Genomic DNA, 12,682 nt, shown 5'->3' on the forward strand with positions numbered 1-12,682 from the left:
TTTTTAAAAAAACAATCAGACAGCACTCTGAACTCCTTTTCTCTTGCAGAATGATGAATGGAATACTATTAAAATCTCTCAGTTAAAATAATACTGTTATACCCAGTTTTCTGCTTTATACTTTTAGATCCAAGAAGAAAATGAGATGTTAGTAAAAATAGCTTTAGTTCTTTGCTTTGAAAGGATGCCCAGACAAGTTACACTCTGAGATTTTATTGCTGGAAAAGTACTTTCAATTGCAAAAACAAATACAGATCTTCATGTAATTTGGTCTAAGATGGATGTCTTCTGAGCTTTACAAAATGGTACCATGGCATAGTGATGCCTGTAACCTTGCTTGCTTTATATTTGTCTTCTGTTTTTATTTTCAGGTGAATTAAACTGAAAAATGCTGAAACTGTTTCATCCTGGTTTGAGGCCTGATTATAGGACAGAGTTGGCTTTAGTTGGCTTGGTGGATGACCTACACCAGGTTCTAGACAGCAGATTGTGTCCCTTTTGGTTTTGCTGGACCTCTTGGCAGCTTCCAGTTCCATCAATCATAGCATCTTTGCTGGGATGGAACTTGGGGGCACTATTTTACAGTGGTTTCATTCCTTCCTAGAGTGGTGAACCCAGAAGGTGGTGCTTGGGGACTCCTAACTGACCCCTTGACCTGTTGGGTCCTTCAATGCCCATGCTATTTCACATGTATGTGAAACTGCTTGGGGAAGCTGTCGGGAGTTTGAGGGTTTGATGCTATCCATATGTGGATGACATCTAACTCCATTGCTGTTTTCCACAAGTCAAGGAAGCTGTTTTGGTCCTAATCAGTTATAGGCTGGATGAGAGTAAACAAACTGAAACTTAATCCAGACAAGACACAGATGCTCTGGTCAGTCAAAAGGCAGATCAGGGAATAAGAACTCCCTGTGCTGGATAGGGTTAAACTTCCCCTAAAGACAGATCAACAGCCCATTCAAAATTTATAAGTTACGACTGTTCCCTCTTTGTTTACAACCTCTCCCTTCTTGGAATTTTGACTTGAAACTGGCCACTGCAGGTTGCGTGACAACAAAAATAGGAATGGAAATTATTGAAGAATCTACCATGATGTCCCAAGAAATTATAGTGTGACTGTGCAAAGCGCGAGCTTGTCATCTGCGTTTTGAGCTTGCACGGACAGCTTTTGGAATGGCCGTGCATGCACGCGATGGTGCAAGCATGGGCGCACATCCATTGAGAAGAACAGGGCTTAAGATCCTACGTATTGTACTGTCTGTAGGGGGATCTGGAATAGATCCCTCGTGGATAGAAAGAGCGCACTGTACAGCATCTTCTCCTTTTTGCTTCTGCCCTTTTTGAAATTTCAGTTTGAAACTAGCCATCAAAACTTGGCAACAATGAAAAAAGTATGTTGTGAGGTGTCTACTATGATTTTTCGATGTCTTGTGGCTGACACAGTCCCCCTATTATTTTGCTTTCTGCAGGGTCCTCTCCCCTTTGAAATTTCAACTGGAAACTTACCTTGGGTGACAGCTAAAAACATGCTGTCAAATTTTGAGGTGTCTAGTATGATGTCCCAAAGTGTTGTGACTACCACAATCATAGAGACTTTCTCTTTTATTATTATAGTCTCTTTTTCAGCTTTTATTTTTTACCTTCTTTTACCAGCTAGAAAAATATATTCTCAGTTATAAATGTAACAAGAGCAATGATAGAACATATCAAAGGCCTATTTAGTATTCTGTTCACACAATATCTAATCCAACAAAGAACAGAAAACAGGAAGCCTGCAAATGGAAGACCCACTCTCCAGCAAGTGATATAAAGATGCACGCTGTTTCTGATACTGACAATGATATATAGGCCCCATACAGAAGCTGCTTCGAGTCACTTTGGAGGTATGCTGTTTAAATGATGCATGTGTATTAAGAGTCCAGAAGGCGTGCCAAACCCATGATCCATTTAAACAGCATACCTCCAAAATGACCCGAAGCAGCTTTATTTTGGCCTGTCTGCATGGGGCCATAGTCATCCAGATTAGTATTTAAAAGCTTTAAATCCCATGACTTTATCTAATCCCCATTTAAAGTTGTCTCAGTTGGCAACTATCACATCATGTGACAGTGTAGTTGAGTAGCTTTCTCCAAAGGTGAGGGGAAGACTCATGCCCTCCAGTGGCTTGCTTTTGCCTTTGAAATTCTTCCTGTCCCTGAGTTGATTTCAACTGGAGTTAAATTAACTGCATTATCCTGCAGTTGGGATAGTTATGGGTTTAATTCTTGGGCCTCTCAGAGAAGCAAGCAAGATTTGGGTCCAAAAATTGAAGGTAGTCCCAAAACCCACCAGGAATGATGCTTTCCAGAGCCAAACACCAGCAGAAGTCTGTGTCTGTGTTATTCCTCTGGCCACTCCAGGACAGTTTTGTGCCCCACCAGCAAAGTTCATTTCTACTTGCACAGGGACACTCCATTATAATACCCTTGGAAAGCTATCTGAGAGGGAATTGACATTACTTTGCCCACTGTGTACAATAAATTTCATGTAGTAGTAAAATTGGTTATGCTTTGAAAACAACGTGGTTCTTTTTCTGTATATTTAATTTTCTCCTCAATTTCTTTTGTCTTTCTGATGGGAAAATGTATGTTTTCATTGTATGGGTGATAACCAGGCCTCGTTTTCTGTCCTGTGTGCCATTTTATACAGCAGTGGATTTCTAGCTAATGCTCTGGCCTGCTATTCACATTGCCGTGCACATCAGTAAAATGCAGACTTAGTGCTTTTATAAGAGGATTGTGAAAGCAGTAAATTCCAGTTTCAACGCCATGGATTATGTGCATCCAGTCTTTAGCTTTTGTTTCTTTATGGAGATTCTATACTTGTGCTCTTTGAAGGGTCTTTCTGTTTGGTTGGCTTAAAAATAGAGGAAAGCCACAGTCTGTGAACTGTAATCCGTATTGTAATTGTAACTGAGAATTTTTGAAGCAGATTGTGAAGCTAAAGGACATTGTCATCTTACTTTCCCAAGGCTGTTTAAATTTATGCTGGGAATATTCTATTTCATTTCATGTTCTTCATTAGAAAAAACTAATGAAAGTTCAGTGAAGACTGGCACAGGAGTAAGATTCTGTAGGAGATAACTAAGCAGCCAAAGTACATGCAGTTACCATGACTGTCCTAGAATATTTGAAGCAAGTAGGGAAAGATGTGGGTGCCTTTTAAATGAGTGCTACATGCTCCAGGACATTCCTATGCAATGTTTTGCTGTGTGAATCCAAGGATCTTTGCAGCATTAAGGGCTAGTTAAGTAACCACAGAATTGGTGTGGCAAGTTATTGCACACCTCTGGTTTCTTGGTTGAAACTATGTTACACCTCCAGTTACATCCATTGGGTATTTGACCCACAGCCAGTTCAGTGTTCTTATGCAAGTGCCCGTAATGTGCTGTGGAGGTAGATGGGCTAGTGCTTTTATATTTTGCCTTTCTTCCAGCATCCAGTAGAGGGTTGGACACCTAGGTTTCCCACATTGCTCTTCCAAATATTCACTGACTTGTGCTAAATCTGTTTAGTGTTACCATTGTAGTAATATCAATTGCCTTTAAATCAAGCTTTCCCCAGGGTGGGCAAAGAGTGATTGCAACTGGCACCCTTGGTTGTTCTTTCACTCCCCTATTTTGCACAAAAATCCTGGCTAGAGGTCTCTGAAGAGTATAATAAAGTATTTGGATTTAAACACAGGTGGAACTAGAATTTGGAAGGGTGTTGTTAAGATGGGGGTGCAGGTCTGCCATACTGGATTGGCCCATGCTTTGAAATATTTTTTTTCTTACAAAAAGCATTACCTTTCAATGTTTTTAGGAGTCTGTTGTAGCAAAATGAGAAATATCTAGTGGCAGATTATTTATTTAACACAACCTTCTATAGACTACATCCTTCTTCATCAGATGCATTCTCATTTGGTGGACCACTCTATATCTTACTCTATATCTAAAGAAAATCATTACTGTTTGCCCGTATTTTTCTGTACATTCAGCCATTTGAACCAGATGGGTGTAATGACCTTCCTGTGGCATTTTCATGGATCTCTAATTTTTTTGTCATTAGTAAAAAGGTGATGGACAAAATTACAGTGATCTGCTGAGAATGTCATTGCACATGCCAAAATGTTGTTGTTTTTTTCATTTGTATTGCACTAAGGATGTATGTGGCCAGTATATTAATCCTCACAACAGCCCTATAGCTTTGTTGGTTAAGAGGTAATGATGGGCCAAGGTCATCAGATAAATTCCATGACCTAGCCAGGAATTGAACTTGGGTGTCGCAGTTCTACGTTGACAGTTTAAACTTAGTCTGTGCTGTTTCTTGCAGATCCCTGGTTGCTATAAAAATGGTACCAAGGCAGAAACATAGTGGTAGGAAAAAAATGCTACCATTAGTATTTTGAATTTGCATAATTAGAATGTAAATTAGAATAGCATACATAATTATATTAATTTACATAATGTGCAAAATAGATTCCAAAATCTAAGACTGGGTTATGGCAGTCCTAGATGTGCACACCCAAGTAATGGAGGTTGCTTACTCTCAGTGGCTGGCTAGCTATAATAACCTCTGCACTAGCTCCCACCATGAAACACATTGCTTCAAATCTAACAATGGTTATGTATTACATACCTTCACCCATTGTTCCCACATCAAAAATTCACCCTTAGTATGTAAGGATGGGAGCTGGCTTCTGCAGTTCTCTGGGTCCCCATGCTCTATGCTAGGCCCAACACAACTTTTTTTTTGCTTTCCAAAAGTAGAAGTTGCTTTGCTTTGAACAACAGAAGTGTGTGCCACCTGCCAAGACCTGGGTGCATGTGAAAATGAGGACACAGTAATGCTAATTCTTCAGTAGTTGCCCACCAGCATTGGAAAGACTCACTACCACTTGCTTGGCATCTTAAAAACTACCATAGTAAGCCAGCTAGATGCCACATCACATAGTGCTTCATGTGTACAAAGAGGGACAAAGCTATTTTTTTTAATTTTGCAGACATAGGTTTATTCTGGTTTAAGAAAATCTCCAGCAATATTGGGATATTTTTTTAAAAATTAATTGATATCTCTCTTTTCTATTAAAAATAGTATTAAAGACAATAAATATAAATTACAGATAAAACAAAGAAATTACACTTAAAATTTAAATTCATTGAACAAAAACACATAAAGATATGATGAATAAAGACACATTGATGAGAAATACAATATCCACAAATGCATTGCCCTTATTCCTTGTGTCAGGTATACCCAAAATATTGCCTAATGGAAATAGAAAGTCACTAGATTGAAATTTGAATCACGGACTGTATCCGACTGCCCTTGGGAATTGTATGTCTCTGGATATAAGTCTCACGTTTGATCAAAGTCTCATGCTTCTGTTTTCACAGCAGCAAATCCCTTGCTATGCTCTACTGACCGATTTCACTGTAGGAATGGCCTGTGCATTGATAAGAGCTTTATGTGTGACAATCAAAATAACTGTCAGGACAACAGTGATGAAGAAAGTTGCGGAAACTCTCAAGGTAAGTAGAAAGCACCAAACACAATTTTTCCAACTAGGTACAGAATTATTTTAACCCACTGATTCTTAATCAAAGTTTTCTATTTTCTCAAATAATATTTAACATCTTTGTTTAAGGCAGGGCAGGCAATATCTGTGGGCCAAGAGACATCTCACTAGGGAGAGGGTGTTGCTGTGTTGCCATAATCAAAAAAGTGCTTTCGCTTAACATGACTGTGCCACTTTTCCTATGAATGTTATAAAGTCTTGTAAAGGAACTGTGCAGTGTATAATTGGACACATTGTTAACCTGAACCTGTAAACACAATAAGGGTCTGCATGTCATTTCTAAGGTTTGCTAAATACTATCCTGTCTTGTAGCTAGGCATGTAGCACACCACTTTGAACTAAGTTCAGCTTTTCCTCAAAATCCAGGCTTTATTTATACTGAAGTTGACATTTTGATTGTTTTCATAAAGATTTGAGACTGATCAGCAAACTCTGGCTTCCTGTCCTCATTGTTCTTTTTCTTTCTTTCTTTTTTTGGGGGAGGAGGGGTGGGGAAATTGCTGGTTTGGGCCTGTTTTTCATGAAACTTGTGAAATAAACTTTAGGGATTATACATACTGTCAATCAAAATGTTGTGTCAGTGAAATCGAAAATGAAATCATCAACATCAGCTTAGGCTAGATGTACAGATTTTCTAATTTGGCACAAAAATGTAACACAGATACATCTCTGGTTAATGGAGAAAGCAATTAGCTTGAATAATTTTGTGTCATGAAAAAACAGTGTTTATAATGCACAGACACCACTCTGACTGTGAGAGTGGTCAGAAATGGGTGGAAGCATAATGAAAGAATCCATTCTTGTCTCTGGTGCCCTCTTCAAACCTTAGCTGTTTGTCTCTGCAGGCACATATTAATGGCAATTACATGTACCAGTGCCATGTCAGTGTCACTTTTCCAGCCCATGAAGCTACCACCCCTGCCCTTTCTTCAATTCTGTGCTAGTGCTCGCATCATTAAATAAGGTGACCCCTTTCTCCCTTTCTTTTCCAACCCTGCCAAGAACAAAACAAAGTACACAAAGGGCACAGATCAATTTTCTTTTCAATGTTTTCAAAAGAACATGCCACGGCTCAAAGCCTCAGTGGGAGTCAATAACAGAGTTTGATCCATGTTTATTACCGGGGCCTTCCCTCTTTTCTTCTATACCTTTGAACATGTTCTGAGAATATTTTTATATTTAAAAAGCCTATAAAAATTAAAAAAACCAGTTGTTGATAAATTCTAGAAATTAATCTTTTGATAGAATCCTAATAGTTGGAAATACATTTTTGAAAATAAAACTTTTTTGCAGTTCTGCTTTGCCTGTTCTTTTTCAACAATCCTAACAGACTTCAGGGACTTTTCTTTGCATTCTTTGGAATCCAACACTGTATTTTTAAACGAACCAAGTATTCCTTTAATCTTATCATAAAGTGCATGGCTACCTCTTGTCAAATCTTTGCAACAGATAGGTTCTAAAGAGTGAATTCAAGTAAAGGCAGTTACAAACCCGAACTGTCGTTCTCATTTTTCCTACTGGATTTTCTCTCACAGACTTGTTAAAAGCTCTTCTCTACTTAAAGGTGGTTGGCTATTATGAATTTATTTTCCCCTTCTTACTACATTTATCTGTTCCTTAACTGACTCTGAATGATGCTTGCAAAGTGATAAAGCACAGTAATATCCCCTCAATGCTGTTATTAGTTTAATGATAACATTGTTGCCCAATTATAGGCTGGGTGGTCTGCAAGCCTCATTAATGTTTGCGTGTTCTGTTACCATACATGGAAGATACTCTCTTTCTGATTAGTCTCTGTGTCTCATCTCAAACATTTTCTAGTGTGTAGGGAGAGAGGAAGGACAGACTATTAACCCTCACCAGGTTCTGCTGAGACTGCAGTCTAGTCTTCAGAATCGACCTTCCATTTTTAGCTGTTTTCCAGTTCCTTAAGGTGGAAGGGATAAGTGATCCATTAAAAGATGCAAGTTAGTATTTGTGATTGCATTTGAGTCAGCAGTTCTTTGGGCTTATGCTAGAAGAAAGATTGAAGAATCTGATAATGGTTATTGCAGAGTCTTCAGCTGATGTGCATGCTATTCATTCAGGCAAGTCTTTTGAGCATTTGATTTTCAACCCAATTTCATGGATATGGCGAATGTGCCATATCTGATATTTCTGCTGTGTGTGTGGTACGTGAAATATTCTTACATTATGTCATTGTCAGCTTCTGGGTCCCAAATATTCAGCTTTTCCTTGAGATGCTGTGCCCTTACCTCTTGAGGATAATTATGAGAGAAAGAGATTAACTTGTAAAGGTCAAGGAAACAAATCCTCTTCTATCTTAATCCTCCACTCATCAAATTTCAGTTGAAACCAAATCATTATCATCACCACTACCAAGATGTTGCTATTGTTTTTCTTCTAGTCCCTCACCAAAGGTCTAGGGTCAAACCTAGTAAGCAAAGACAAGCCCCTTCTCATTGGTCAAAATGGGAGGAGAAGCAATGAACAGGAATGGCAGGAAAATAATGGCAGGAAATAACAGTGGAGTCCACAAAGATCTCTATTGAGACTGGTGCTTCATACGTTGTTCAGAAATGATCATTGAATTAGGGGTAAGGTGAAGAACTTTGTTGATAATGCCAAACTGTTCAGAATGCCTAAAAGAAAAAGGGAATGCAGGGGGCTCTAAAGGCATTAAATTGGGCATTAAAATGGAGAATGTGGTTCAGTGTAAGTAAATATAAAATGCAGTTGAACACATACAAAAAACCCTTCCGACTTTTTATATACACTAGTGGTAGCTGAGCTACCAGTGACTGGCTAAGAAAGGCATCTTGGGTTTGAGTTGCATAGTTAGATGAAAAGATGGGGCAGCTAAGAAAAAAGTGAGTACCATGTTGGGAATCCTTAGGTATAGTAATGCTTTTATACAGATCTATGAGATGACTATACTTAGCATATTAGAGACGGTTGTCGCATCACCTAACATTGAGAGGAATGTCATAGAGCTGGAAAAGGGGCAGAAGAGGACAATTAACATGATCAGCAGGCTGATCTCTTCTGTGAGAATAGATTAAAGTTTTGGGGGCTTCTTAGCATAGAGGAAGGGCACATAAATTGTGGGCATAAAGAAGTGTTCAGTTACGTATGGTTCAGAATCAGTGTAGAGGAAGCAGTTTTTCTCATATTCTCATAAAGCAAGAACTGGGTTTATGCACAGAAGCTGACAGGTTGCAAGTTCAAGACAGACAAAGGGAAATGCTTTTTCAAAGAGCACATAGTCAGACTATGGAATTTGCTTTCAGAGGTGTATGATGGTCCCCAACTTAGATGAATTTCAATGGGCAGGTAAGCAAAGAGGAGGTGTGACATCTAATTTTCTCTTCATTGAATCAAAAATTAAGTCATGTGATTAATTACTATTTAAAAAGTTGCAGGAAAATAACGCTGGTTCTATGTTACACATTTACGTTTTCCCAGAGCAATACCAGATTTCTCTTTAGTTAGTATCCACAGAGAATGTGTCAGTCCAGAAGCTTGACAGGTTAGCTAGAACCCTGGTGACGCAGTGGGTAAATGCCTGTACTGCAGCCATTCACTCGAAACCACAAAGTTGCGAGTTCAAGACCAGCAAAAGGGCCCAAGCTCGACTCAGGCTTGCATCCTTCCGAGGTCGCTAAAATGAGTACCCAGACTGTTGGGGGCAAATTAGCTTACTTGCTAATTAGCTTACTTGCTGTTCACCGCTATGATGTTTGGAATAGCGGTATATAAATAAAACAAATTATTAATTATTATTAGAACAAAATGAATCAGGACCAACTTCCTGCAGTGTGGTGGATTCTAGAAATGGCTGTCAAATTGTGCAGGCACATCCTAATTTGTAACAAAATACCTCAGTTTCCCATTTCTGAAATGTTCATTGTTTCCATGATGTTCTGCCACCCATTGAGCCCATAACCAGTCCTTTACACATGGGTGATTGAAATGTTCTTAAACTCAAGAGGCTGCAATATTGCATAGACTTCCTGACTCCTATTAGCCCTGTTCTGGCTCTGCAAGTTTCCCTTTATTGATTCTGTATTTGGCTGGTTATTTAACATAGGCTGTAAACTGAAACTTAACTTGCAATTACTGTACCTCAGCTTAGTCCAAATGCAGCCTTCATCTGGAACTCAATAGTTAAAGGGAGACTAAAAAACAAGAAAATTCATAAGAACAGATACAAATGAAGTGACACTGAATGCTTAATTAAAGCAAGGCTGTGGCTGTGCATATTTTAGTAACTGAAAATAGCTTAGTTATAGCATCTGGTATGGAGAAATAGCTTTCAGAAAGTTTTGTCAGATGTAAATAATTTTTCCTGATAACTCATTCTCCACCCAGTCCCAAGCTACTTTTCTAAAGTAAAAGGTACTTCAGCATTTTAAAAAAAACCCCACAAATCTACCACTTTAGAGGACACCTATAAAAGATGCAAAACAGATAAAGCATTTGTTGAAGGCTTTAAAGTGGCACCTATGAGGAGTTGAGTCACTGAATAACATTAAATGCACCAGTATGCAACTATTTTACTGTTTGAAAATGGACAGTTTTGAAATTTTATGTGGATAACATAAATAAATAAACCTGCTTGATTTGGAGGCATACTGTTTTGTGTTTATGGGTCAAGAAGAGGGCTATTTGATTAATGTGAGAGATATTTGATTGATGGTAAAGGGGAGTCCCATCTCCATCATGACCTCGCTTGTCTTGTGTAATCTTTGTGGGTCTTAGAATGATTAATATCATTGTTTTGTTGCCTTGTAAGTTGTTCTCTCCTTTTAGAAGGATTCTTTTCCTATGTTTATAATTATCTGCTCTGTCCAAAAGATAAAGCAAAGAGTCGGGTTGTTTCTAAAGATCCAAGCTTACCAGAAGATGGCAAAAAACATGGATAGTCGCATCCCATATTATTCAGTGGTGGTGATGTTCATGCAGATGCATAAGCATGTTGGCATGCATTTACCACCATTGAATAAAATGGGCTGAAAAGAGGCTTGAGAGTGAACATTCCCTCCTCCTGTGTTTTCTCAGCCCAGGTGCCCCCTCCAGAGGCAACTGGGCTGGGAAGAGGCTTGGAGAGGGAGCGTTTGCTTGTCTTGTGTTTTCCTAGCCCAGCTGCCCCCTCCTGAAGAAACCAGGCAGGGAAGAGCTTTGGAGAGCGAACATTCACTCTCCCTGCTGACTTATTACCATATTGACTCATGTATAAGTCAACCCAATTTTTTTGGGTCCATTTTGTAGTATAAAATTTTTTACTTATACTATACATGAATATATACACTACATAACAGGGCTTGGTGTGTTTTCTTTCAGTAAATAAAAATACAGACTTGTACACTCCACAATTAAGATAACATGTTGTTTGACTCAGAGATTGGGACCTATGCTTTGATTATGTTAAACTGCATTTCTCAGGAAAAAGATTTAACTCAGAACATAGAGCACCACTTCTCCCAACACAGTTTAGTGTAATTGTAAGGACATTTTCCAGGCAGCAATCTGGGGTTGTGTGTAGCATTTTTGTTTGCTGTATTGTTTTCTCCAGTATGCTTTCTAGAGTTTTTTACTCCATGGAGGAAGGCACAGGTAAGGAGCATCTGTGCAATGGGGAGAAAAGAATCAGAAGGAGGAGCAGGAAAGGAACACCCATGGCGTGCTGTCTAGCAATGCAGAGGCACATGCAGGGAGGGAAAGCCAGCTTGTGAAAAAAAGGAAAGGAAAGGGTAAATGAACAAGCATCATGAGTGAGACCAGAGAAAATCAGTAGGGGAGAAGACGTGGTGAAAGAGGAATAGGAGGAATTTACATAGGAGACACATGGAAAAGGGGGTAGTGCACATGGAAGAAGGAAATGACAAAACAGTGGTTGAACAGAATGACTTGTGAAGAAGCAAGAATTCAAAAAGTTAAGATGGTGGGAGAGTCGAGAGCAAGAGGACACTCACAAGACACCAGGGAAGGACAGTGATAAGGAGGTATGGACAATAGAGGATTGACTGGAGATTTTCCTTCATAAACAGCAGCTCCTTGATACTTCTGGGGAATTTTGACATAAATGTTAATATCTTCTATTAATATTAAATTATTAATATAGGAGTGTACAGACTTCTTAAAAGATGTTAAGAAAGCCCAATGTTGTTAAAGGGCTCTTATTCTGTAGTTTGTTCAAGACTTTGCCCAAGTTGTGTTTCAGAAAAGAACTTGTGTTTTTCTTCATTAAAAGGAGGGGGGGTAATGGACTTAGTTATGAGGATCTATATTGAAATTGGCATTGTATTGGGGTTTATTATATGGCCACCTACAGGGATCGAGGCCTTTAGCAGTGCTGGCTCAGGGCTAACAAAAGCACATTGCTCTGCAGGCTTCCTTCTGGATGAGAGGTAGCTCACAGCAGGAGAGAAGCCAGTAAGGGAAGCTGTAAAGCCATTAAGTTTCTCCACTTACTCCCAGTCATTTATCAAATCAACAGTGGTACTAAAGCTATGAAAGTGTGAAAGGGTAAAGGAGGGAGCTCCTTGTTTTATTGCTTGTTCTTCCCCCTTTCCATCTCTTCTGTGTTAGAGAAGATGAAAGCATGGTGCATGGTGATTAATGTTCAGTCTCTTGCCTGCTTGGTGACCTCCATAAGACATTTTCTGCCAAAGGCTGATAACACGTGGAATGCTGAACTATTCCTCAGATTTTGTGTGTGAGTGTTAAATAATTACACTCACAAGACGAGTTCCTGCTACAGAGAAGAGGAGGAGAGAGGTAGCTGGGCAGCCATTTTAAGTGGTGACTGTTTAATTGTTTTTTAAACTCTAGGAAGAGTGTGCTTGTAGTCACATCTTCAGTGAGTCACACCTGTGAGTCACTAGGGGCAGAGCTAGCAGACTAGCTCTTTATTTCTTCTCCCAGAGCCTCTGCAGAGCAGTTCCTGCTACAGAGAAGAGGAGGAGAGAGGTAGCTGGGCAGCCATTTTAAGTGGTGACTGTTTAATTGTTTTTTTAAACTCTAGGAAGAGTGTGCTTGTAGTCACATCTTCAGTGAGTCACACCTGTGAGTCACTAGGGGC

General features: G+C 39.2%; 1 protein-coding gene across 3 annotated transcripts in view; it reads left to right on the forward strand.

Annotated features, from left to right (window-relative positions):
• LDLRAD3 (low density lipoprotein receptor class A domain containing 3) overlaps window positions 1–12,682 on the forward strand; it is a 223,381-nt gene that overhangs the window by 115,268 nt on the left and 95,431 nt on the right. For 2 of the 3 annotated variants that reach the window (XM_042453875.1, XM_042453865.1), the window contains exon 4: window positions 5,417–5,551. In XM_042453875.1, coding sequence (XP_042309809.1) covers window positions 5,417–5,551 — 135 coding nt within the window. The remainder of the gene's footprint in view (window positions 1–5,416; window positions 5,552–12,682) is intronic. The other variant, XM_042453883.1, reaches the window with a different exon arrangement.

The sequence above is a fragment of the Sceloporus undulatus genome, chromosome 1 (genome assembly GCF_019175285.1).
Source record: "Sceloporus undulatus isolate JIND9_A2432 ecotype Alabama chromosome 1, SceUnd_v1.1, whole genome shotgun sequence".
Taxonomy (NCBI): Eukaryota; Metazoa; Chordata; class Lepidosauria; order Squamata; family Phrynosomatidae; genus Sceloporus; species Sceloporus undulatus.